Source organism: Stegastes partitus, unplaced genomic scaffold, assembly GCF_000690725.1.
Source record: "Stegastes partitus isolate 25-593 unplaced genomic scaffold, Stegastes_partitus-1.0.2 Scaffold638, whole genome shotgun sequence".
NCBI lineage: Eukaryota > Metazoa > Chordata > Actinopteri > Pomacentridae > Stegastes > Stegastes partitus.
In genome coordinates this window covers 206,736-233,756 of record NW_007578369.1, presented here as the reverse complement: position 1 = coordinate 233,756, position 27,021 = coordinate 206,736, and the positions used below count along the sequence as shown (strand labels likewise).

Here is a 27,021-nt window from a genome sequence, read left to right as displayed (position 1 = left end):
CAAAAGCATGACAGAGCTCGCTCGCCCTCAACCAGCTCTCAAACATTCATGGACGCTCGCCAGCCGCCTGGAGATTTCCACTTAAACCGGCTCCAGCCCGGTGCAGCATCAGCAGGCTGGTTGTTTACCAACACGTGTGGCAGCAGCCAATCAGAAGCATCCGTCAGCGTAAACAAGGAAGTGAACAACTTCAACTAAACTTAATAAGACTCAGACAAATCCAGCGTTTATCTGCTGCTGATTTAACTGGAAAAATTCTGCACTAAAAACCGTGAAGCCGTTTGTGACTCTGCTGCGATAAACAATCATCTGACAAAAACAAACAAACAAACAAACATCAGGTGAACTGGGTTGAACTGCAGGCTGTGTTCACGCAAAGCAGATAGAAAGAAACTCAGTTGACTTGTCTCGTTGTTGTTTCCTACACTTTCTAGCGTTGTCAAACTCATTTTTAATCCTGCAGAGTTTATTGAAAACGAGCTTCGTCCTTAATGAGTTTTCAGGGGTTTTAACTAAACGAATGAATAAACTTCAGCTTCGTGTTTCAGCAGAACGTCCATCATAGACGAGCAACAAATCACTTTTCACACAGAGCGCCCTGATCAGAGAGACGCCCGTCAGACGTAAACCAGGTTTAGTTGGCGTGTCGTCATCCTGGTATCAGGTCTGTGGCAGAGCGACGGAAACAAAGCCGGAGGTCAGAAGACTTTCTCAGACGCCACCTCTGAGTCCCGTCTGCTGTCACACATCCATCATATCAACCGCTATCTGCTGCAGCCTCAGCTGTTTGTTTCAGAGAGAAAATTAAATTCTGAGATGAGTTTGATTTAAAAATCTGCAGTTAAAATCACCTCTCTCCCCCCCAGTGCCGTTTTCTCCCCCCTCCTCCCCCCCAACAGCCCCGGCGGGGCATGTAATCCACTTAGAAAGGTCAGTGAGCCGCAGATATTTGCTCTACTCTCTAACTCGCTCTCTCTCTGCTCACCTCCGTCCCACTTTCTCCATCCAGCAGGTGGAGGAGGTGACGCTGCTCCAGAAGGTGAAGAAGCTGCTCTGTGCTGGTTCACAGCTGAGGTTTCTCTTTCTAAAGCATGAAGGCATCTGCAGCCTTCACAGGATGAACCGGACATGATTTATTAGAGATTCTTTGCTTTAAAAAAACACCAGAAAAATATACATCGGCAGAGACGTTGTTCTCAGAGGAGTGTGGACGCCACTTCAATGCAGATTAAATTAATCTTTTGCAGGAAATTACACGTATGATACAAACATATTCATGTGATTTATATGATTGTATGGATTTGTTGTAGCTGTTTATTAGAATCTAATTAAATTAAGAATAGAAACGAGGAAGTAACTTAGCACAGTGTCCGAAATCTGTCTCATGTAGGTGTAGTTTTATAGTCTTAAGTTGCCACCAAACATAACGAGTGAACTGAAAGCTGCAAAAACAAGGTGAGAAAAAAAAACACAACAGTATTAAAAAGTTGTTGATTTTCTACAACAAAAGTATTTTTCCAAAACCTGCAATCACCAGACAAAAACAGATCAATCTGGAAGCTCAGGTTTCAAGAGGTGCAAACCCAAACGTCTCTGATGCAGCCGGACAGACCGACAACCAGGTAGACCGACAACCAGGTAGACCGGCCAGACGTGTGACGTAGAGCTGACGTTCAAAAGGCATCGAACCAAACACGCCCCAGCGCTCAACGAAGACCTGCTGGAGATGTGAGCAGGACGAAACGTTTCCACAAGTCCAGGCACAAAAACAAAGTGTGTGGAGAAGGTGTGCACCAAGTGACGGAGGGGAGATCCAGGTGAGGACGGGTGAGGAGGAAGGGAGGAGGAGGAGGAGGAGGAGGAGGGGGAGGCGAGCGGAAGACACGAACCCGGGGATTAGACTGGCGAGACTGGAATTCCCCCGTTCATCAAAGACCGATGATTAGACACGTATAGACACTGCCCTGCCATCAACACACACACACACACACACACACACACGCATGCACGCACACACACACACACACACACACACACAGGAATACAACAACACACACACACAGGCCACATTCACACAGCAGAGAAACAGACACACAAACGGTACACACAGCTGGAAAGACAGAAAGAGAACGTTCGCTGCTTTTCCAGCGTCATGAAGACAAACAAACAGCTCATGAAACCCCCTGATCTGACCACAACTAATGACTCTGAGCCGGGAACATGTTCACGCCGGCTGATGCTGCTGATGCTGCTGCACAGAAACTGCTTCCTAAATGTTGAACAAAGCGGCTGGAAGGCCGTCTGTCACACTTTGGCCACAAGAAAGTAAAGGGAAAGAAAGTTGATCGTCTTCTCAACATCTGGCTGGAGCTCAGACATCCGTCTGTCATGCAAAATAAAAACACTGCACCTGACATTCAGGAAGCTTGTGTCTCCAACTCAGTTTCAGCTTCTCAAACCTGAAGCCTCATTTCACTCTTTTCAAAGTGATTCTGGGTCACAGGCATCCAAGCTGTTGGAGACTAGAAGCTTCTCCGTGCACAGCCGCCTAACGAGCCACGACTGATGCACGTGAAGCGTTCAGGGAACATCTGTAAAGTGTAGCTTCAGAAGTTTAAACTACATTAGTCTCTGCATGCACATCAGTCACCACAGGTAAGTTCTCCACCTGTGTGCCGACATCAGGCGAGTAGCAAAAAAAGAAAATGCTCTGGCTGTTGGAGCGTTGACGGTCTGGGTTTAATAAAAGAAAGTCCTTATGACAGGAGAGTCTCAGTGTCAGGCGACGGCAAATCAGAGCAGTCAGAAGTCAGAAATGAAAATAAAATGCACCACTGCTTCACATTCTGTATCATCTAAATGTGAAAGAACAGGTTAAATCTGCACCATTATTTCTGTTAAACTAAAATAAAAAACAGGCAGCTGGTAAGTAAATGGAGGACAGAAAACGAAACGCAGTGGAGGAGAATCGTGCAGGTAGAAGAACAGGAAGAGACGAGACGCAGGTGAAACTAATGAGGGTTGATTAAAGGAGGTCAAAACCAGAGCGACATACGAGGAAAGTTTTAGCATAAAACAGGAAGTTAATGAAAGAAGAGCAAACAGGAAAAAACACAGGAATAAATCTAATAAAACTAAAGAGTAAAAAGGTGAGAAAGAGAATGTGGGTTCGTCTAGATGATGCGCTGCTGCACCTGAAGATCTAAAGATGGAGTCTGGAGTCCTGATTTCAGCTGAGCTCTGCCCCTGATTCAACTCACGGCTGGAACCTTTTGTGAATATTACTTACATTTAGTTCGCTCTACATTTCTTGCAGGTTTTGTCTGTGGTGAGAGTGCCACATTACAAAAATAAATTTAAAAAAAGAATTTTAAAAAATAAAGTGGAAATAAAAGAAGAATAAATATATAATTATTAATATATTATTATTTTATTTATTTATTTTTATCATTTTTTAAATTTTATTTTTTTTAAGTTATTTTTTTATTACTATTTTTATTATTTTACCTGTGTGCTATTCCTTCTGCACCTGCGCAAAACAACATTCCTATGGCGCACCTTTTTTTGCACATCTTTTTCTTTGTCCTTTGCTTTTAAATGTTGCTTTAAATTAAATAGGGGAAAAAAAAGAAAAAAATATTTAAAAAAATTATGTAAAAATAATTTTAAATAAAATGAAAAAATTAAAAATGATAAAAATAAATAAAAATGAAATTTAAAAAAAATAATATTAAATAATAATAATTATATTTATTCTTCTTTTTATTTCCACTTGTATTTTTTTTATTGATTTGTTTTTGTCATGTGGCACTCTCACTGCTCCATATATGTCCGTATGTTTGGTGTTTAGTTTGCTCAGCAGTACTGTGTTACATAAAGTAATCAGGATACCCACCAGCCTGTGGACTGACAGTCGCTGCTGTGGTGTGTGTGTGTGTGTGTGTGTGTGTGTGTGTGTGTGTGTGTGTGTGCTGCATGTGTTGCCCTCCGGCGTGTCTCTGTGTGCGTTTATCCTGTTGCTGAGTGCTGCTGACCGCTGAGCCTTTTCATCGCCGCCGGACTCCGACTACTTCAAGGTGCTGACGCGCCGCGAGCGACGACCAACCCAAATATTTTCACTTGGCCAGAAATCCGACCATGTGTGTTTTGACTCGGTGGCTCTTTGGAAGAGGAAGACCCCCCGACGGGCCGACCCCACCGCGCTTTCACACACACACACACACACACACACACACACACGCCGTCGGGCCGCAGCGCCGGTCCAGGAATTCCATTGATATTCCCGGGAATTCTCCTCCTTTTTTTCTTTCTCTCTCAACGCAATTTTCATTCCTCTCTTCTCTTTTCATTTGCTCTAATGAATGTTGACCTCTGTGACCTCCCACCGAGGGAAAGCTGCAGGTAGCTGACCACCACCTCTGCACCCCGCTGCACCGGCCTCACATCCGAGAACCCGATAAGAAGGTTTACATCTGCAAAGTGAAATGCACCTTTCAAACAAACCATGCATCCAGCTGCATTTTTTTTTTAAATCTTGTGCGATGAGTGAACCGTCCTGCTGAAGTCTGGACTACACATCTGCCTGCTGGACACCCAGCAGAGCTGCAGCCTGACGACAACAGATAGAAAGCAACAGCTCCTGCTTCTCTCACAAACCTTCCAGGGAATGTTTGGGAATTCCTGAAACTGGTCTATCAATATGTGATTTTATCTGAACAGGAGACGAGGTCGCATGCTGTGCTTCCACTAATTCAGGTTTTCCAACAACAGGAGTGCGTTTGTTCATCAGGAATGACATTTGCTGCTTTCACATGATGGGATTCGTTGGATGCAATTCCCACACACCTGTCTGAGGCCCGTTGGTTCGTTAGACACACCTGACCAGGTGTCATTAACCTCCACAGAAGGCTTTGTCGTGGTTCCCGTCGCCAGTTAAACCCCCACAATGCTCTCTGATCGCCAACAAGGCCAAATGACATTAAGCTCCACACGTCTCTGGTCCTGTTCCACTAATTCTCATTCATCTGAATTAGATTCTGTTGTTTTCTTTCTCTTCAGTCACCTGAAAAGCTCTGAACAGATTGCTGCAGCTCAAGAATGCGACCATTAGAGCTGAACAAACTGTAAATATGACGGCTCCGTGTTAAACATCTGTCTGTCTGTGCACATGTGAACCTCTGTTCTATGTGAGCTTTCAGTGCTTGTTCCAGAAAATTCCCTCATTTGTAAGCAGGCAGACGTGACGGCCCGGCCCGGCCCGGCCCGGCCCTGTGCAGCGCAGGTTTAAACACGCCGGCCTTCCCTCCTCGGCGCTCCTCATACATCACCACTTGGCACGGCACGTCGTAGCCACGGGCAACAAGAAATTAGAGAGGGAGCGGCGGGCTGCCAGCTGAATACCTGCATATGTGCAGCCTGGGGACAGACTGCAGCCGAGGGAGGGCGGGCGGAAGTCAAAAGTTAACCCAGAACGCTCAGAACAGAGAAAAAGGAAAGTTTACCGCCCTCACGTCGTAGATCTGCTGCAAAATCACACACGGATCAATACCAAAAACGAGGGATTCGGTCTGAGTGAAGACGCCCAAACTGTACCTACAGCACCGTGTGGGCCGGACCGCGGTCACGCCTTTTGGACTTCTATCAATAAATCAGTCAACATCTCTCAACTTGTGTGGATTTATCTCGGTCTGTTTGTTCATGTTGGTGTCTATAATCACCTGGAAGCACTTCTGCAGTCAGACTGAGACTTCTCAGCTGAAAACATCACTTCAAGGAAAAGCGGATCAGAACCGACTCAACCTGAGCCGGTGTTGACGTCTGCTGTCGCTCAGGTGTCAGGGGGCTGCAAATTCTGACTTATTTCCTGATAAATGCATCGTACACTCGTCTTGTGCAGGCATCGCTGTCATCTTCAGCGGACATGTCACTAGTTCTAGACGATCAGAACGCGGTCCCGGTCCGTCCCAGTTTCATCTTGAATGCGGTCATTAAGAATCACAGAAGTCTTCGTCATGGTGTCTTCTGCTAACTAAACCCCCACAATGCTCTCTGATCACATACAACACAAACTGTCCATAGTTTTAGAGACGCCTCCTCTGGTCTCTACAGTGCTTAACAGGAGGAGGCTCCACCTGGTGGAACAACCAGGTACTACAGCTGATCGACAAGACCTAGAATGTGTATTATTTTTCCCTATTGAGACCAGCTATCGCAGATTTTAAATATTAAGTGACTGAAGGGCAACAAAAAAAAACTTCCCTACAAGGAAACATCTGCCTGTAAACAAATCCATTGAAGTGTTGACGTGTTTCGACATCTGTGTAAACCTTGAAGCAAACAGCGAGCTGCTCGGCGCTTCCATAAACGAGCATCCAGTCCTGCACACAGGAGGCGCATCGCTGTTTGGATGAGCTGCAGCCCAACCTTAATATTTATCCAGGAGCTTCTGCTGTAGACAAAACAAGACGTCCTGATACTGTATCTGAGGAGCTGTGGGAGCGACGGGAGGGAAACACATGAGCGCTGTGTGGAAGATTCATCTGGAGCTCAGCTGATAGGACGCTGTGTTTATGATGCAGAGTGGATTAACTGCTCAGACTTCGGCTCTATAACACACACGCTGTCGGGTTGTTTTTGTCAACTTGTGCACTTTTTTCCCCCAATTTTAGTTATTTTTGAATTCACAGTTTGCAAAGTATTTCTGATTTTACTTGCATGTTGATCCACTTTAAGGTCCTGTAAGGTCTGCTGACTGTTGTCCCCACTGAACTCCATCACGTATCCCACCAGCCTCAAATGATTTCAGCTGACAGTTACACGAATATCACATTTGTGTTCAGTGGAGCTGTGCAAACAGTAAACAGGATGCAAGTATTTATCACGCATGCTGAAGCTGAATGACCAGATTTCTCTGTGCTGCATGTAAACATCATGTCCTGCATTAAAACCAGGATAAGCCTGGTGATGGGGACACTGGTGCACATGTAAACACCATCAGTGTTTGCTGCAACAGCCGTAAATCTGACACGTCTTTACCTGCCAGAGCAGTGAGATTCCCCTTCATGTGGTTAAAGCGTGAGCTTAATTAATGAAAGAAGAACACCAGATGAAGTAAGAGAAGGGAGTGCCCGCATAGTTCTGGGTTTTGCACGACCCATAGTTCTGCGTGCGGTTCCACAGCTTCACCACATGGGGGCGTAACAGAAGTTAAAAATGCATCTGAAACACCTTAAAATGAAATAACGCAGACACTCATGAGTCAAAGTCAAGCAGAGCTGTTCATATTTCACTTTTTGAGGAGCTGGTGCATTAAAGTTATGATTTCTGTTATATTAAGGTTTGATTTTAGGATTTAATCTATGATTTATAGACTTGATTGTAAAACTGTCGCAACTTAAAGGTCGCTTTAGACGATGATTAATAGTGAGCCCACAGGGATGTAAAGCACTCAGAGAACACAGAGAGGAGCTCGATTGGAAAACAAAGCTCTATTTATAAGGAAAACTGGCTACAGCTGCAGAATCTGTCCCGACTAATTTAATGAGACAAATGAAGGTTCGGTACGCGAGAGATTTATATTCACATGTAAAGTGCTGACGGAGGACTTCAGCCGCAGCCGGATTGGGATCCCTGAACCTGAACATGCTCGCTCTTGTTCGTCCCGGCCTCACGCTCTGATCTGATCTTGTGGAGAAGCAGGTCGCGGCAGGTTCCCGTCCTGCCCACGTTTCTCCCAAATATCCTCCTTTAAACTGCTTCAGACGAGAACACGAGCGTCTGAGAGCAGCAGCTGGGGAGTCGCTGCTCGTTGGCTTTGTGTTCAAAAGGAGAAAAATTGATTCTGAAGCATGAACGAGGTCAAACTGAAGAAGCTGAACAATGGGCCGTCTCTCCTGGAGGCCTTGTGGTGTTCTAGCTAGCTTTAAAAATCATATATTTACTTTCCCAACGGATCAATAAACAGTTTGTAAAACTGGAAACTGCTTTGTTAAGAAGCTGCAAAACTTCATCAAACACATCAGACACGACGGCTTCAAACACTTTCTGTCCTTCTTTCCTCCCTATTTCACTTTCCTTTCCGTCCTCCCTGTTTCCGCCCTTCTTTCTCATCTTCTTCCTCCCCCAGCCTCTAATTTTCGGCCTCTTTTTTCCTCCCCTCCACCCCTCCGACTCCTTCGCCTTCTTCTCCTCCGTCTGCGCCGTGACAGATGTCTGATATCTGCTGTTGTTTTGAGCGGCGGGGGTCTGTTTGTCCAGAGGAGGTGAGGAATGCCGTGAATCCAGCGTTCACACGCACAGCGGCCAGAAAGAAAGAAAAAAAATCCTCGTCTTCATATTTCAGATTTCACTCCCAATCGCGCTGTGCTGTCAACAAAGCAAGACGTCTCATGAGGAGTGCACAATAAAAGGGAAGTCCGCCGACACAGATCGGCGCTGATTTAGTCCGTTTTTATCCGTCGTCTCCAAATGTATGTGAAAAATGCTAATTCAGCCTGAGGGAAGAAGGAGGAGGAGGAGGAGAGAGAAATCTAGACCTTACAGCCTCATTTCTTCTACCAGCAAACCACAAACAAGAACATGAGGAAAAACGTGAATCATTGTCTTTTTTAGTCCCATCCTCTGGCCTTCAGCCGTCACATCTCAACCCAGCCGAGCCCTTGTGGACGCATGGAGCGAGCAGCCTTCATCAGAACTCCACACGATGCTCCAGTGAAAAGTAAAGCCTCATTAAACTAACTAACTAACTTGGCCGCGACATTTCAAATGACACATGAGCACGAACAGCTCACGTTCGCAGCATCCCCGAAACGGTGGAAGAAGCAGGAGATAAAAGGATGAACTCCGAACAAGTCACTAAATAAATGCATCAACAAGCAGCAGATCAGGTGACTTCATCTCCTGCCTCCCTGCGTTGTGTCACTCAGCAATGTGAAAAATGTTCAGTCACACACCGACATGCTGAACATTATCCTCCGACGGCATGCTGAAGGCTTAGCTGCATACCAGCCGCCACGCTGACCTGGGATTAGCTACGACCGGCCTCCACCTGAGCAGCACACACACACACACACACACACACACACACACACAGCACCATCACCGCCTTATCGACATAATGCATCCCCAGATCCACGGCCCTAAACCCAACCGCACAACCTCCACCTAAACCCAAGGCTGACCTGAACCCTTAAACCAAGTCTGACCTCTCAGAAGACCTCAGACGGACGTCCACACACACTCAAACAGCTCAGCATCAACCTCAACCAGTGTGTGTGAACAGTACGAGTTCCTCTGATGGGGAGGAAAGGAGGAGTTAGGAGAGGAAAACACAAACACGGCAGAAGAGTAAGAAGTTAATATAGTGATTGAAGCTGGCGTTACACCTCCAAGGATCCATTGCTCTCCTGTGCACGTCTCCTGAGGCATGCTGGTCCGATCAGCAGCTCTGCGGCTGCATTACGACTCAGTGTTTTGGTTTTACATCCTCCACATGCATCATTCTGCACATCAGCCATCTGTCCTGCAGCTGCTTTTAGCGTCATGCTCTAAAAATCTACCGTCCACGACCACATGGCAAACAATCACAGTTAGCATCAAGCTAGCTGCCACAGAGCCACATGTTTGCCCTGAGGAGGTGGAGGAGACCAAAACCGAGCTAACAGTAGAGATTAGACCACATTCAGAGAAATGACTACAAATAAGGTTGATCTGTTCCTGCTGCAGAGTGGATCAGTGGTTAGCATCGCTGCCTCGCAGCAGGAAGGTCGCCAGTTCACATCCCAGTGGGGACACCTGGGATCTTTCTGCGTGGAGTCTCCATGTTCTCCCCGTGCAGCGTGGGTTCTCTCCGGGTTCTCCGGCTTCCTCCCACAGTCCACAAACATGCTGAGGTTAATTGGTGATTGTAAATTGTCCGTAGGTGTGAATGTGAGTGTGCTTGGTTGTCTGTCTCTAAGTGTAGCCCTGTGATAGACTGGTTACCTGTCCAGGTGAACCTGCCTTCACCCTGAGTCAGCTGGGATAGACTCCAGCCCCCCATGACCCTACTGAGGATTAAGGTGTAGAGATGATGGATGGATCTTCCTGCTTTTATTCAATAAAGTCCACCATATTCATCTAATAGGATACTATTTTAATGTGTACAGCTTACTCTGCTGCCCCCGCGTGGCAGAAAAATCAGCTGGAGCAGGTTTAGGTGGAAACAGGACATCATCCAGCCTCCTGAAGCTGAACAACATCACATAATAAACTTCTCAAAGCCACACGAGGTCCTCGTCGGGGAAACGCTCCTCCATCATTCTACACCAGCCGTGAAACAGACGAGTGGGTTTCACTCGTACATTTCTGCTTTTTATAAAATCTTTGAACCGGCTCCGTCTGGACGGGGATGTGAGGGTAATGTGGTAACTGTGAAATATGTAAAGTAACACACACGCACACACACGCCCTCGTTTCCCATGTGGTTGTCGGGGAAACCCTGTTTCCTCCTCGACAGCGCGATGAAAGAAACAGGTGCTCGGTGTGGGAGAGAGGAAAACAGAGGAGAAGAGGGAACCAGACGCCTCCTACGTCCAAGCAGTCAAAACACCTCCATGCCTCTCTGCTGCAGCTCTGATGACTTCATTCATTCGCTCATAAGCCGCCACAAACTGCACATTAAGCCGTTTGTGTCCGTTATCTCCCCTCGCCATCGCCTCCCGTCGGCCAAACAGCAGCTCAAACCAGATGGAGGCAGACAGGAGATGAACTTCTAAAAACGTTGTTCCACCTCATTAATGTTGCTTAAAAGAGTATTTAATTGTCAATCAACACATCAATTGTCCCGTAAAACATGTCAAACTCAAGGACGAGGCTCCAGAGTATCAGTTAGGATGCTGAGAACTGAAGCCATCCATTCATGCTTTCCAGTCATTCTCACCATCGTTGCTGTTGTTCTGTCACTTTGAACTTTACTTGGTGCTCTTCCTTCCTTTAGCAGCAGAATGCTCAGAAATAAAAACCTCTTCAGCTCACTTTGGGTGAAATTCCACTGCATTAACTTTTATCCTTCAGTTAAACCTCCAGGGACACGCTGCAGTTCCTCGACTGGCCACTTGAGGCCGCCTCCTAAAGCAAGTCAGTCCCACCGACCTGCATGTTAAAGCGTCAAACTTTATGTTTCTTAATGTCCCAGTGGTCCATGTAACCGAGACACACACACAGGACAACCGTTCTGTGTTATTTTAGATGATAGAATCATTTATTTCAAGCATCCTGTCACAACCTGAGCTCTTCCTTTACATCAACCACACCATTAATTCTACTGTTGATGTGTTGATTGACATTTTTGACTCTTTTAATCAGCAGGAGGGAACATCAACGAAGTGAGGAAACATTTCTAGAAGTCTATGTCCTCTCTGCCTCCGTCTTCCCGCCTCCCTCTGCTATGAGCTGCCCCACTTTCGCCTGGAAGAAAGTGATGGCGAGGACAGATAACGCCCACAAAGTTTTCAGGTTAACTTCAGAGGATTTGAAGTGTTTTGCTTGTTGTTCCTGCAATTTGCAAATCATTTCTTACATGCAACATTGGTGACATTTCTGCACGCTACTTGAAGACGCTAACCATGATAACGATGGTGTTTAACTGAAGCTTCCACATCTGCTATGAAGAGAAAAAAGGGGAAATAAGAAACTTGACTGTAAAAGAGAGAAGAAATGCAGTTTGAGTTCTACATTCAGGGAGTAAAAAGAACAGGTGACACACGAAGCAACAGAAGAAGACGTAATCGGAGACAGGATGCAAAACAGATAGTAATAAAAAGGCGCTGAGTGATGTAAAGATGAAGCGATCCACAAATATTCATCAGTAGCTCCAACAGGGAAGCTGTGAAGCTCTGAGGACACTCAGGCTTCAGCAGGTAAAGAAGAAGATATCTGATGAAAATAACTCTCAGATCTCAGACAGATTAAGAGTCTCCTCCCTCCTGCTCCTCAGAAAGAAAGAAAGAATGCAAAACAATAAATGCTCCTGCGTGGAGGACAAATATGTGATGCTATTCAGTCCCACAGTTCTCCATTTATTTGTTCTCTGAGCCTCTGTTTTTCTATTCCTCCCTATAAATCGTCCTTATTGTTTTCTCTGCTTCCCACCTGAAGCTACAGATCTGGTTCTTCACAGATTCTGCTGCACGTCTCATTTCACTTTGCTCTCAGCGGCGCTCTGCTTCCTCTGGCCTGTAAAATTCCTCCTTTCTTTTTTTTTTTGTTGTTTTGGAGGGAAAAAAAAAACGAGAGACGGGGATGATGTTCTTTCAGAAAAGGAGGTCAGGAGAAGAAAGAGAAGGAGGCCGGCCCGTCTTGTGACCGCTGTGTGGAGGTGGACTTGTCAGGTAGCCCGCTGGACCGCAGCCACGCACACACAAACACACCCACTACAAGCCAACACACTTCAGAAACAGGATCACGTCCAAGCTGTCCTCATTCCGCCGCCAGAGTTTGACCACGAGTTCAAGCTTGATTACGCCTTTTAGCCACTACGCTCACAGACGGGTTCACGTAAAACTCAGACCTCCATCGGTTGGATTATTCGATGAACTCTTGTGACAGACAAAAACCAAAGTCGGAAAAAAACATCTGTGCATTTTCCCTCTTTGTTCGTAAATGACATTCAGACTAAACCCTTTTTCTGTGATTTTGGCAAACTGTAGATGTTTCTTGTCTGACTTTCCCATCAGTGTATGAACACCAATCTCCAGATCTGGATCATCACCAAAAGCTGAACTCTCGACCTTTATCTCTCCGCAAGCTCGAGCCGAGCAAACATCCCCGAAGCACCAACTCCTTCCAGTTCCACGTGTGTTGACAAATGACGGATAGAAACCGAGTGTTTTAGAAGGATTTCTGGTGTCCCTGCTGCAAAGTGTGAACAGATCAAAGCCAGAGAGCTGCATAAGAATCAGACAAGAAGAGCAAGATGGAACAGATACAGACGCCTCGATGCTCGCAGCTATAATCCAGGAAAGAAGTCATCATCAAAACACAGCCGCTGGTTCAAACGAACGTTGCACCGCTCGCTGGTTTACCTTTTATTGATATCATGAGTGACCACAGACTGTATATAAGAAGGACGTAGCTACCGTGACGTCACCCGTTGGTTTCTGCACTGAGAACATGAAGCCAGGGTTTTGCTACTTCCTGGTTGACATCTTGGATTTTTGGAGCCAGCAGCTAGTGGACGTAGTGATGCTGCAGGTTTTTGACACGTCCGGGTTGGCTTCATTTTTCAGGGCCGGTTGCTACGTCCATCTTTTATACAGTCTATGTGAGTGACTCGTTGTTTTTGCCTCGCTGCTGCCTCGTCTGGCTGAAAAGCTCAAAACGCCGACTACTGATGGCGCAAACAGCAGCTTCTCCTCTGCCAATGAAAACAAAGCTTTTCAGAGGGCGTCAGAGTTTGTGGTCACCGAAGGTGTAACAGAAGATTTATGAGCATCTGGAAGAAAAGTCTGAGGACAGCAAACAGCCAAATAGAGCAGAAAAATAGGTTCAAAAACAGAATAAAGCGTTGAATGCTTTTCTAGCTGAACCCACATCCTGGATGCTTGTGTGAATGAAACAACGAGGTTCAGGCTACGGGGAGCTGCTGGTTACATGATTTCACTCTAATACTCTAAAATTAGTAGTTTTCTTTTCGAGTCATCACAGCTTCTACATGTTCAACCAATTATTGCAATTAAAGATGTTTTAAATTAGCAGTCTTAACCGTCTTAAATTGTCTGAATAGATTAGAGGACCTGAAATCCTGAACTCCTGGTGAGGAAAATGAAGTTTTAAAGCCAATTTCATTAAGTTGCCTCAACTTGAATTTAGTTTTAATGAATTAATCAGTGAATTAAATCTGTGAATTCAGTGAAGTGTTGGAAAAAGGTCCTTTAAAACACTTTCCAGCTCATTTCATACACACATCATCTCCTCCTGACTGCACAGAGCATCGTTCAGGGTGGAGAACGCTGGACGACTTCTTTCTACTTAACTGTAATAAAGACAAACCTCTCCTCACAGCCACACAGCAGATGAATGACTGGACTCAGAATAGTGGCTTTACATTAAACGGTGGGCAGGAAGTAGAAGTTGTAAAAGATCATTTCCACTCATATCTACTTAATACATTTACAACATTTCAGGTTTTATGAGTCGTATCTCCAGGACTAGTTTCTCCACTGAGGTGCAGAAACAGAGTCAACATTTGATGTTCTGATGAACTAAAGTGATTTATTCTTGTTTTCTCTGATCGGCTGCACAACTACAACTCTGTTTTCTTTGACTAACTCTCTCCTCGTTTGCATCCTTTCCTATTTCTCCTCCAGTTTCGTGCCTCCTCCCGGTGCAAACAGAGACGGAGCGGGGCAGCGGATGCAGAGGAGGAGCGTCTCTGCTGCATCGGGGTAATTAGCTGTCTAAACATTTGGTGTTAGCTCTCATTGACTTTTGTCCACCTGCTAATCCTGACGGCATCTGCAGCTCATTGACACCACAGTGTGAGTCCTGCCGGGAAAAACACAGCAGCAGGAACGCACACAAACTGTTTGTTTGGATGGTTTAAGTGCAGATATAGAAATGTAGATGTAAATGTGGCTGCTGCTGCCTGGTTAAGGAGCTTCTCTGTGGGGAGATAAAGATGGAAGCTGTATTCGAGAACAGGTACAAAAGTAGAGGGGGATGAGAGAGAAAGAGGGGAGACATGGGGGAGAAAAAAGAGAGGGAGGAAGATACAGAAGGAAGGAGGGAAAAAAGAGTGAGAAAGGAAACAGAATGAGTCAGAGTTGTGTTGTTCAGTCTCTCCAGACTCACCTGATGTTTATCTGGAAGCTTTTCTAATAAAATGAGCCAAAATTATGTCAATCTTTGTCTTATTTAAAGATAAATCTGATGCAGCTGTGAAGAGCCTGACGTCACAGTGACTCCAGCCAGAAATTTAAACGCACATCAAGCTGGTTTGGTCTCTGATGTGGCTGTTCAGCTCAGGTTTGTTGACTTTAAACTTAAAGTTCAGTGACAACATGTGCAGGGTTGAGATGAAGCAAAGTTTTCTGTCTCATGTTGTGCAGATGAAGAGCTGATTTCTTCTCTTAGAAGTGGGTCTAATTCTGATTAAGTTGCACATGAAAAAACTGCAGAAACCGACTCTGACTCTTCTGGCTTGAACAGATTTGTTAAAAACTAACATCTTATAGATCCCAGGAAAACTGGAAAGTTATTGATCATTTAAACCACAATCCTGGTCCTCGAGGGCCACAGTCCTGCATGTTTTAGAGGTTTCCCTCGTCCAACACACCTGATTCACATGATCAGGATCGTTATCAGGCTTCTGCAGAACTTGATGATGAGCATTTGAATCAGGTGTGTTGGAAGAAGGAAACATCTAAAACATGCAGGACTGTGGCCCTTGAGGACCAGGATTTGACACCCCTGATTTAAACTGTCGATTAATCGGTTATTTTTCTCTCTTAATCAATTTGCTGTTTGTCTTTTCAGTGTCAGAAAATAGTGAAAATTCCTCAGAGAACAAATGTCTTGTTTTGACCACAACCCAGAGACATTCAGTTTACTGTCTTAGAGGAGAAAATAAAAAAACAAGCAGAAAACATTCACACTGAAGAAGCTGCAATCAGAAGACTCTGAAACGGATCATTTATCAGAACAGTTCATGATAAATGGTTGATGTGTAACTGATTAACTCCAGCAGAGGCTGATCGACACACTGTTATAACGATGCATCGATTATTTGCCTGTTATTAAATCAAGCATCTTCTGTTCTGATGATGCATGAGCTGAAGTAATTTGTTAAGAAAGTTAAAAATGTGAATATTTTCTGGTTTCTTTCGGCCTCTGTGACAAGAAACTGGATATCTTCAGATTGTGGACAAAACAAGACACCGACATCGTGAGCTGATCCACATTTTTCACCATTTTCTGACATTTTATCAGCCGAACAACTGATTAGGAAAAGGACTGATGACCAGGGACGGCCCTGATGCAGAGCCTCTGGAGACAACAAACAGCTTCACAGACGGATGAAGCACAAAGAAAAGTTAAGAGAGTTAACGGCAGACGAAAGAAACAGACCTGGGCAACAAACAAACTGGAGGCAGAGAGGAGATAAAATATTTCACCAAAAAGCGTCGACGTCACAGATTTATCTGAGCGACACGAGGATGTTTTGACTGACTGCAGTCGCTCCGCTCACCCGGCAGACAGACGAACCCACCTGGGATGCGGGTCATGTGAAAGGTGAGGGAAGCCATGAGGGAGTGTGTGCAGGAGCAGCCATGCATGTGTCCATATCTGTGTGTGTGTGTGTGTGTGTGCAGAAAAGCATGCATCAAATTAAGTGTGTGTTTGCGGTTTGCGCGGCATGACGGGTTCAAAGGAAAACCTGCAGGTATACATTACCTGCTGAACTCCCTCACCTGGCTGAATGGAGATTCATATCTGGGAGAGGATTAATACTCAACACACACACACACACGCACACACACACACTAATAACAATGAAGCTGATGTAACGTGAGCTTTAAGGACAAACTGCTCTGAGTCGTCTTGTTCTTCTTAAACATTCTGAAATCTGAATTTTTTTTATTTATAAATCTGGTGAGTCTGATGACAGTAAACTGACCTAAAAAGCCTGAAAACATTGATTCAAGTCTTTCATTAGACGCTTGACTTCCAGCGAGCAGAGATAAAGAAGGCAGGTTGGGTTTATGCGCGCTGCCTCCACCAGGGGGCCTCAGTGGGAGCACTGGGAGCGCTGGGCTGAGGAAGAAGGCAGCTTGGATGTGAGGGATGGAGTTCATCAGTTTCTATCTTTCAGTCTAACCTGAGTTAAAGATAAAGGCTGTAAGCAGGTCAAACAACAACCTCCTTCACTCCCGTCTGTGCGCTCAACAAACCTTTAACTAAACCTACAAACTGAACCACTTTAATCACTCTTCTGCTCTATTGTTGCATGTTTGCAGACACTGCACATACATTTTCTACATTTTTTTCTGCATATCTTCCTGCAGATCCTAACTGTTCTGACTTCTGCACGTTTTTTATTTTCCCTTTGTTGCACTGTTCTTCCATTTTTTTGCATTGATAACTTGTTTATTGCTGCATTTGAATTATGTCAAACGTCCCTTCGATGAATCTCAGGAGGCGTCCAGTCTTTATCCTCAGCTGTGACTGTGTTTAAGTCATGTTGGATCTGTTTCCAACATTTATTTAATGCCTTGCTGACAGACAGAAATGGAAATGTACAGGCTGAGATCAACCTTTTACGTTGCAAACATGATTTTAATGTGTGTTAAAACTGTGTTTAATATAAACTGAGATTTTTGTTATTTTCTATAAAACAAACTTGAAATCTGGTGTTTTTGCTCCAAATGATCAAATAATTGAAGAGAATTTGCGTAGAAGTTGTCATAACTCAAAAAGATTCGATCAAACCGCTGCATGAACTCATTTTTGTTGTTGTTTGGCCCAAACATGTGTTTTTAGAGGGTTTCTTATCAGAAGAGAATAAAAGTTGAATGGAACAGAAACAGCCTTTCACTTCAGAATAAACACATTGTGGACGGTGCTGTTTGACACGTCCTCTACTCTGAAAACACATGTTTGACTTTTACAGTAAAACTAAATAAGTCCATCAATTAAACCCGTTCACGTCAGCGTCCAACGTTAACTTTTGCAGCTTTCAGGACGGATTTAATCCGTGTTGTGCCGAGACAACCTCACTGGAAAGCAGGAGAAAGGTCACAGAGTTCAGGCAAGACTCAGAGACTCAGGAGGGAAAGTTAATCCCATATTTTCTTCTCTCTAATCAGCTGAAACTGTGAGCAGTGACTTCATGGCATCTAACAGCCTCACAGCTGCTCTGAAAGTGATGCAGCTGCCACCAGCAACACAAAGGTAGAAGAGTCCTGCAGGTTTAAAGGTTTAGCAGCAGATGCTTCACATAGCTGGATTATTGGGAGACTGATGAGCGGCAGAGCTGATTGGACACGCCTGGTGTGTGGGCGGGGCCTTCAGCATGCAGGCGCCTCCTGAATTATTAATGAGCTGTGAATATTCATTGAATAACAGAATATTACATGAGAAGTGAGACTCCTGCACCGACTCATCCCTTTGACTCCGCAGTTTGATGGAGCAGCTGCGTCAAACCGGGATGTCAAAGAGGGAAAGTTGCAGAGCAGCAGCTGGATGAGGAGACACTGATTTAAACAAATGTAGAAGGCGAGGAGAGGTGGAGTATGCACAAGCACAGCAACACACACACACACACACACACACCTCCTGCAGGGCTTCTGAACACAACAGCAAAGAGAAATCTGCGCCTGATGTCTCTGTACGATAACAGAAGCACCAAAGTCACGACAGAACCTCAACCTGAGAGGTGCCTAAAGCAGAAACCAGCAGTAAAGATGCACTTTGCGTCAGAAAGCAGCTGCTGTCAAAACTAAACACACCTGCAGAAGAGGTGAAAATCACATTTCCTCTCCTGGGTCGTCACCAAACTAAATTACGCACAGCAGCCTGTCCAGGAAGACGCGCCGAGTGCCAGTGACAGAGCTGCAGGTCAGAGGCTGGTGGAGCAGGACTCAGCTCCCGTCTCAATATTTGTCCTGATAACAGAATAAAAGTCACACACACGCTGGGGAAAGTGCTCTGCGTGTCGCTACAGGTTTCCTCCTGTTGCACGGAGGCAGAAATGTGATGCGCAGGCAGCAAACCGTCCGATCTGCCGTGAAACGACAAAGCTGAGCTGCTCAAGTCCCGCCGCTAAAAGGTGCCAAAAAGGCTCCGCGCAAAGGTGCTCCAAGCACCTGCTTATTATTTACATCGCAGCAAAACTCCAACCGGATTATTATTAGAGCCAAACCAGAAGCACTTGTTATAAAGCAGCGTCTCTATTTATAAACCGCTCGCTGGGAGCCGGTGGTCCCGGCGCCGGCTCCCGGACCGCGGCAGCTCTCTCGGGTTGCGGGATCTTGCAGCGGGAAAGTAAATGTCTGCAGAAAGAAGCAGAGTGGAGGCGCAGAGACTTACCGCAGAGTCGGATCGCTGCACCGCGACGCACAGGAGGAGGAAGAGCAGAGCCGCGGCGGGCTGTCGCAGGCTCTTCGGCTCTTTATTCATCTTGGGGGAATAAAACAAGGCTCCGCCGCGTTAACTGTGACCCACCGAGCGGCTCTCTGCTCGCATGTCTCGGCCCTGCTGCCTCCTGCACACCGGCTCTGAGCGGAGCAGGAAAACCGTGGAAACAGTGTGTCGCGCTGCGAGGCTGCTCTGGTCGTGGCTCTGGCACCGTGCGCCTCTGTCGTCCCTCTCGAACTTTTTCTCTCCTCGACTTCCAAACCTGCCCAGCCGGATCTACTTTCCACACGCAGAGCGCAGTGATATCAGTGATATCATGTCTTGCACCTTCACCAGAGGAGGAACTTTACCTGAAAGTAAACGTCTCAGAGAATTTGCGCGTCAAACTTTGGTCTCTAACAGATAATCAATGTGCGCCACTTGGATGCAGCTGACAAATGGTGCAGTTTGCTCTGAAATATGTTTTTAAGTCATTAATCTGGTAGGACCTCGCGGATGGATATGAGCCCTTGCATGCCAATCCAACCCAACGCCGGAGGCTGCAGAAAAAAGGTTTGACATTAAACCTTTTTTTGAAATTTCCTATAGGCCCGGGCACGTTGCATTCCTGCCAGATTATTAAATGTCACATTCTAGGTGTTGACTCCTGACAGAGGGGATGCTGCTGGCGGAAAGGTCGGCAGTGAAATGAACTTTTTAAGAAGTTCATAGTCCTCTTCAGTCTTTCAAATGTTGTGTAAAATCAGAGGATTGTTGGAAGAGCTGTTAGCACAACGTTCCTGTGTAGACGAGACCATGGAAGCCTCCTCTGGCACACATGGAAGTGAAATTCTGCCATTTTGCTTGCAGGCTTGTTTTCTTACAATATAAGGCCTCATTGTGGATTCAATACTCAGAAAGTCATGAAATCTTGTCTGAAAAGGTCGACATACTTCTTTCATTGTTACTGAGCATCATTTTAATAAGAAATTATGCAAGAAAGCTGAAGAACCGCCACCAGAGTGTGTTGCCGGTTTGCGGTGCCAAGTTTTAACATCTGCTCCTTTCGGCTTTGTGCCATCAGGATTTGGAATAACTCATGTTTGCACATTAAATTATAGCTAAACAAGGGGAAAATTAAAACGGGGTGGAATAATGGAATGGAAAAAATGTGCTGCCAAGCAAACTCCAATTTGTAGCATCATTTTCCATTAAGAGTATTTTTTTAACGTTGGGTTTTATTGCTGATGATGAATCCTGTTGTTGGTTGTCTGATGTTTCCTGCATGTCTGGACGTTTTGAGTTTTCATATTTGACAATTGTGTGTTTAACTCGATGTTTTTTTTTCTCATTTAGGCAAATAAATAAACTGGACTGAAACATTAGCGGCAACTGTTGAAGACAAACAACTCTGTTCAGCTTCCAACTCATCAGATGAAAAACTCTCTGCTTCATTTGGAAGCTGCCAAGAGGATCATGAATTCAAACGTGTTGCACTTGTTTTGCAGAAACATTTGAGACGCTGCTCGGCACAGAGTTTCAGTTTTTACGGTCTGGTTCGCAAATCTAACAAATTCATGCAGCAGTTCTGCAAATGACACGACAAACTGATGCGGCCCCAGTGAGGATCCCTGTGTGACGCCGCAGATCAACAACCTGCAGGAGACGTCTGTTTATGTGCTATGATGGAAGCAGAGACACCAGTGTGATCCACAACACGCTGTTATAAACAATGTGGAGGCCTCGCTCGGGTCAAGTTGAACTAAAATAGAACATTGAGAGGCTGAAAGAGGCCGTTTGCAACTCGAGTAACTCGGCGTCTGCACCATGTTTAGATCTGCACGGAGACGCTCAAACAAAGTCCCTCATTTTACGTCACATGTAGCGTAGAGCTGAGTCCTGCAACACGATGACTCTGTGAGACAGTATCTGAAGAAAAACAGGCTTCGGTTTAAATGTATGAAATGATAAAAGATTAAATCAGGATTTAAGTCCACATATGGACTGATAAAAAGCAACTAAAGGGACTCGCTTACTTAAATGTATGGTTGCAGGATAAAAAAATGATCTAATTAACTGGTTAAGGGTAACTTTTGAGTTGCAAAGGTTATTTTAATTGGCTGTGTTGACATTTATTTAAATTTATTTAACCTTCATTTAACCAGGAAAGACCCATTGAGATTAAAAACCTCTTTCACAAGAGCGTCCAGGCCAAAGGGAGCAAAAGTTACAATCATAATATTGTTGCATCAATTTAAGCACAAGAACTACTGAACAGAGCAGAGCTGGAGTGCCCCAAGGCTGGCCTCAGGCTAAATGCCAAGAAGACTGAGGCCATCACCGACAACGTCCCACCGGAACATCAACCTCTGACAGCAGCAGGAGGTACTGTGCTGAAAGAAGTCATGGACTTCAAGTATCTGGGCTCATGGGTCAACTCAACTGAGCAAGATATAAAAGTGAGGAAGGCACTGGCATGGAGGGCCCTGAATGGCATGACCAGCCAACCTCCCCCACCAAACCAAACTCAGCTTCTTCTTCAGTAGAGTCTCTTCTCCTCTGTGGCAGTGACTGCTGGACCTTGACGCCAACCCTTCAGAAGTCTGTGGACGGGCGCTGCACCAGGATGTTACGGGCAGTGCTGAACATCAACACGAGCACGGACGTAACCAACAGGATCCGGTGTGATAACTGGCCAATGAACGGACGACTGGAAGCAACGATGGAGGACAAATTCAAGCTGATGTCACTTAAGGAAGTTAGTTTGGTAACTTCATTTTTATCGACTTTCACATTTTTCTGTTTTACAAAAAACACGTAATTTACCAGTTTGGGTCAACTTTTAAGTTGCAAACGTGACTTTAATCGTCTGTGTCGACATAATAATGTTGCATCAACTGAACCTTGTGTGTAAATGAAAGTCAAATGTCTGCTTTAGTTGATTCTAAACTAAATTCAAGCTGATTTAACTTAATGAATCTGGTTCGATAACTTTTCTTCCTCTTTCATGAACAGTTTCATACAGTTATAATAACTTTGACTGTAGAGAAAAGCGGAGCTCCACTCAGTCAGTGGAGGCTGCAGGTGGAACCGAATGTCATCAGAAGTTGTTTTATCTCAATGAGATTAATGCAGACTGATCTCTAAGAGTGTATGTGTGCAGAAAGTGTCATGAGGCCACTAATTACTGACAAACTAACGTTTAAGGGACTTTATATTGCATCAGGCTTGGTTGAGCTCCAAAGTCTTTCTGTTTTCTTTATGATTTGTCTGTTTTTTAGCTTTTTGCACAGATTTCAACTTGTATTGGAGACCTGCTCAGTCTGAAGCGTCTCCTCTGCTGCAGCTCACGGTTTGAGGAGGTTCTGGTGTCTGTGCGGGTATAAACCGTGCACAGCAGCCAGAGGTATGGAGGCATGAATGACATGTGTTGGCCCCTCCTCTCCTGAGCTGCTGAGCGCTGCTGAGTTGAAGCGCAACAGCCCGGAGAGCGCAGCAGCGACTTCACCGCTGCAACTTTGGTGAGTTGGATAAGCTCTGATTTAATGAAAGAAATGGCAGCAGAGAGGCTGTGTGTGCACCTTGTGTTGTCCCGCTGCGAGCTGCGTGTGTGTGTGTGACGGGCTTTGGCTGTGGAACTACTTTCTGTGTGTGTCTCTGTGTCTCCGGGCAGATGACAGGGGTTTTTGGAGCCGTCGATGAGCGCGTTTGAAGTGCCTTGCTGGTGAAGAAAAGGGGATCGAGTCTCGACCTGCGCTTCCCTTTCTGCCAGTCGGATCAAAATGAAATTACTGTAAGATTTTTTCATTTTTTTACGCTTTAAAATCACTTCTTGAACTTAATTTCTCGCCAGTCTGGTTCGGGTTCTGAAGCTGCGCAGCGCCGCTGGCCGCTGCGGGCTGCAGGACTCCGGCTCCGGCGCACTTTACCTGCCAGGTTCTGAGTGGACTCCTCAAAATGTTTGTTTCTCCGGCAGGATTTGTGTGGTGGCGGTGGCCCTGGCGGCGAGATCTGCGCACGGAGTAAGTCCCATCTGTTTATGTTGCTCTCCTTCACACGAAGTGGCTCTCAGCTCGGTTTATTTAACTCTCACACAGCACCGAACCGAGCAGCTTGGCTGCGCTCAGAGTTCACTTTTTATCAAGCGGCTGCGCGTAAAAGCCTCATATGAAGCAGCAGCTGCTCCAGCGTGGATTCATGGAGACGGTTTAAACGCAGCAGCCGCCTGGTGCAAGAATCCACGCTTCCAGGCGGCTGCATGTGTCTGAAGTGAGACGTGCGCGGCTCCTCCGTGCGTCATGTTGTGGGTGTCTTCATCAGGAGACACTTTTCTGATTGTTTTCACAACTTTGGCCACACTTTGGTCCTGTTGTACTTGTTAATGTTATTTTCAGTCAGTTCTAGCAGCACTGACGCTCATTGTTGCACATTTTGTTCCAAACTGTCTCCAAACTCTGTGGCTCACTTTTTTTTTAGAGCTTTGGGCAGAAGTCGGCATTTATTGGTAGCCTGAGGGCAGAAAGCAGCTCGTTTTTGAGTGTGCCCGCTCACACTCATTTGCATGTCCAGCCCCGCCCCGCTGCTGCATATTCAGGAGCAGATTATTGGGGCAGCGAGGCTTCCAGGCCACACCTTTCTGCACACTTCCTCAGGTTGAGCTCAGCAGCAGAAGGTTGAACCTCCTGCGGGTTGTAGCTTTGTTCTTCAGGTCCCAGTGTTTCCAGTTTCACTCTGCTTTCTAAATGTGGGCCGATGGGTTGAAGAAATGTTGATAATTCAGTGAAGCTTTTAAAACCCAGCTGGACAGAATCAAGTGTTTCCCTTGTCGGTGTGTTAGCCAGTGCACCTCTCACATCAACACCAGTTCCCAGATTGGTTACCCATCAAACCTAAAGCTGTTCCAGCTGGTGTTTTGCTGTTTTTTAAAGTGAAATTGAGAAATAAAGCTGCTCCAGTGTTGGACTGGTGTTGGTGTGGACCTGAAATCCTGACCTCAAGGTGATAAAAATGTAGTTATCAAGCCAATTTGATTGAGTTACTTCAACTTGAATTCAGTTTGATATCAGCTAATTCAGACATTTGAGTTTAATTTCACACAATCTTTTCACTTTAAACAAAATCATGTTTGCAGCCGACAGTTTGACCTAAATCACTGAATCAGACTCATCGTTGTTTTTCAGAATTAGCTCCACGTTTGAGCATTGATGGTTGGATTACTTCAGTATTTTCACTGTTGCTGTGCAGCCTCGAGGAGTTTTAAGGTGTGTGATTAGAGTCGTAGGTGAGCTGGTGTGCTCGAGCTGCAGCGAGTGGTGGAGGAGTGAGTGAAAAGAGAAGCAGGGACTACGTAGATCTGCACATTCTAGAGCGACGTCTGAGACATTTTAAGGTATAAAGGGAAGATCTGCACGGAAAACAAAGTCTAAACACGTCACTTTGCTCCACAGAGACGAGTTTTTAGGAGTTGAATCAGTGACCAGAGAAGAACCTTAAACGCATCACCAAGCTGAAAACTTTACTTCAGACTGTAAATCCTGGAAAAAAGCATCAAACAGAAGTTAGAATGACGCCTTGCTGAGGCACAAACTGGTCCTCTGTGATGACAAGAAGCAGGTTAAGCTGTGAACAAAAGCAGCAATTATTAGCTCCCCAATTAGAATAACAAAGAACGGTGGCGCTGTTTGATGGTGGCAGCAGGACGAGTGGATGCTGACCTCCTGTCAGGGCGGGACGCTGAAAACTCCCCACAAGCTGCACAATACCTGAGATGACTTTTAAAACGTCTCTTGCTTTGCTGGTTTCAAACGAGACGCACATCTTCTGCACCTGAAGTCACGACTGCAAACTGCTAGACTAGACTAGTTTGTGTCCATGACGGCTCCAGGATGACGTTCACCTGCAGCTTGCTCTCAGCTGAGGGACGGACGTGCCGGCGAGGTCGTTGTCGTCCACATTAAAGCGAATCAGCGGCTCAAAGCTTCCTGCGTCTCAATAGAAATCAGCTGACTGAGCTGCATTGACTCAGAATTGACTCCTCCACCCACTTCCCACCTCCCTGGTGTGCTGTGTGTGTGTGTGTGTGTGTGTGTGTGTGTGTGTGTGTGTGTGTGTGAGAGGCTGAGTGGGTGATGTGGGTCCACCGAGTGACAGATGAGTTCATTGGGTGGTCTGGCCTTTCACTCTCGTCCAGTCTTTGGGTTCCAGCTCAGAGTTTGTGTGTTTGCACTTTAGCGGAGGACGGCTGAGTTCTCCTCAGAAGCACGGGTTCATTCAGTCAAATCAGATGGTGTTCTAGAGCCGAAAACAAGACTGACGACGTTTCAGTTCACAAAACACTGTTTAGAGCAGCGGCTGATTTCCTGAGAGAGGTCATTGTTAGTCGTTTTCTAATTCAGTTGATGAATTTCTAGAATATACCTGCATCAACCTTTCCAACTCCTGTTTGCTGGGATGTGACTTTAAGCTGATTACTCGTAAAAAGTGGTTCAAACTGGTGATTCCAAATTATTTAAAAGACGTTTTTAGCATTATTATATTCAACACAAGTTAAAAAATGGGGTTGCTCTGATGCTAAATAGGGAATAGGACGTGAAACGATGTTTGCAAAGTCTGGTCCCAGTTTGATGTGAACGCTCTCGTCTTTCTGTGCCGCCATCAGGTGTTTTCAGTGTCAGCAGATAAGAGCGACCTGGTTTATCTCCCTGACAAACGCTGCAGGGCTCCAGATGACAGAGATTCGGGAGAGTCAGAGTGTTGCTGAGCTGCTGCGATAACTCAGGATTTATGTGCTGATGCTCAATTAGTTGTTTGCTTTATAAAATATCAGAAGATCAGCCGCGTGTCCCTAAAACGACACTCCTGCCAAACGTCGCTGTCGGTTGTGCTTTGAGGGGAATGTGTTTCCTGCAGGATTATATTTTATTATATCCGACCGATCTTGTGTTAGATGACGATGAAGATGTTAAGAAAAGTCGTATTTTAACCCAAACTGTGCCTCAATCGAGTTTGGTTTTTGAACTTAACGAAGCTTCTTGTTTGTCTACCGTTCCTAAACCTAGATGTGTTGATTTAATGCTAAATTCTAACTAAAACCAAACCTAAGCCTAAGAATCACGACTACATCGGGTGTAGCTGTGGTCACCTGTTCAGTCTCCATCGTCCCCTCCGACCTCCTTCTGGGGCTCCTTCCAGCTCAAAGCCTCTCCGGCAACGTCTAAAGCCTGCATGTTTCCTTCAAAATGTAAACGAGAAAACAGGTCAGCCAAAGTCCAAGAGGTCAGATGTGTTGTTTTGTCCAAAGATCTTCAGCTGACTGTCAGAGAGGAGCAAAGAAACCAGAAAATATTCACATTTTAGGAAGCTGAAATCAGAGAATTTCAATTTTCTAACTGATTTAAACACAAACTGTAATTGTTTTAAATCCACCACACGGCTAATATTAACTGAACTCGGCTTTAAAGTGTTATTTCACAAATCAAAGTGCAAAATCTGTCAGAAAAAAAACACAATTGATTTCCACTCCTGTATAGACGGAGCTCAGATTTTTGGAGAAATTACTTCCAGAATCTTCTGTCCACTCACTGAGAGACGACCGTTAGCGAGGAGCTAATCAGTTTCAGCTCAACACTAAAGCTCGCCTGTAGGTGGTTTATTTTTATGCTGCATATGATTTTTTTTTAGTTTACCTTGTTTGTGATGCTAGTTTAGCGCGCCAGCTAGCTGGTGGTGACGTCGAAGCATAAAAATAGTTTCTTCACACAAACCGAGTCGAGTTTCCTCCAACGACAAGCTTCACAGGGAGGCAAGAAAAACGTTCACGGAGCCTCATTTAAACGTCTGTGTTTGTTCAGTTTTTATTTTGCTGACTTTTATCCTGGTCGCTGCTTATTTCTGCATTATTTCAGCTTTAACTTGTGGTGCTGCTGGAAA

General features: G+C 45.3%; 2 protein-coding genes across 2 annotated transcripts in view; one reads left to right on the top strand and one right to left on the bottom strand.

Annotated features, from left to right (window-relative positions):
- Positions 1–19,353, bottom strand: part of col4a5 (collagen, type IV, alpha 5 (Alport syndrome)) — a 47,170-nt gene extending 27,817 nt beyond the window's left edge. The window contains exon 1 of the mRNA XM_008289811.1: positions 19,066–19,353. Coding sequence (XP_008288033.1) covers positions 19,066–19,155 — 90 coding nt within the window. The 5' untranslated portion in view covers positions 19,156–19,353. The remainder of the gene's footprint in view (positions 1–19,065) is intronic.
- A 3,209-nt stretch (positions 19,354–22,562) lies between these two features.
- Positions 22,563–27,021, top strand: part of col4a6 (collagen, type IV, alpha 6) — a 129,024-nt gene continuing 124,565 nt past the window's right edge. Inside the window, exons 1-3 of the mRNA XM_008289809.1 lie at positions 22,563–22,613; positions 22,766–22,885; positions 23,069–23,114. Coding sequence (XP_008288031.1) covers positions 22,875–22,885; positions 23,069–23,114 — 57 coding nt within the window. The 5' untranslated portion in view covers positions 22,563–22,613; positions 22,766–22,874. The remainder of the gene's footprint in view (positions 22,614–22,765; positions 22,886–23,068; positions 23,115–27,021) is intronic.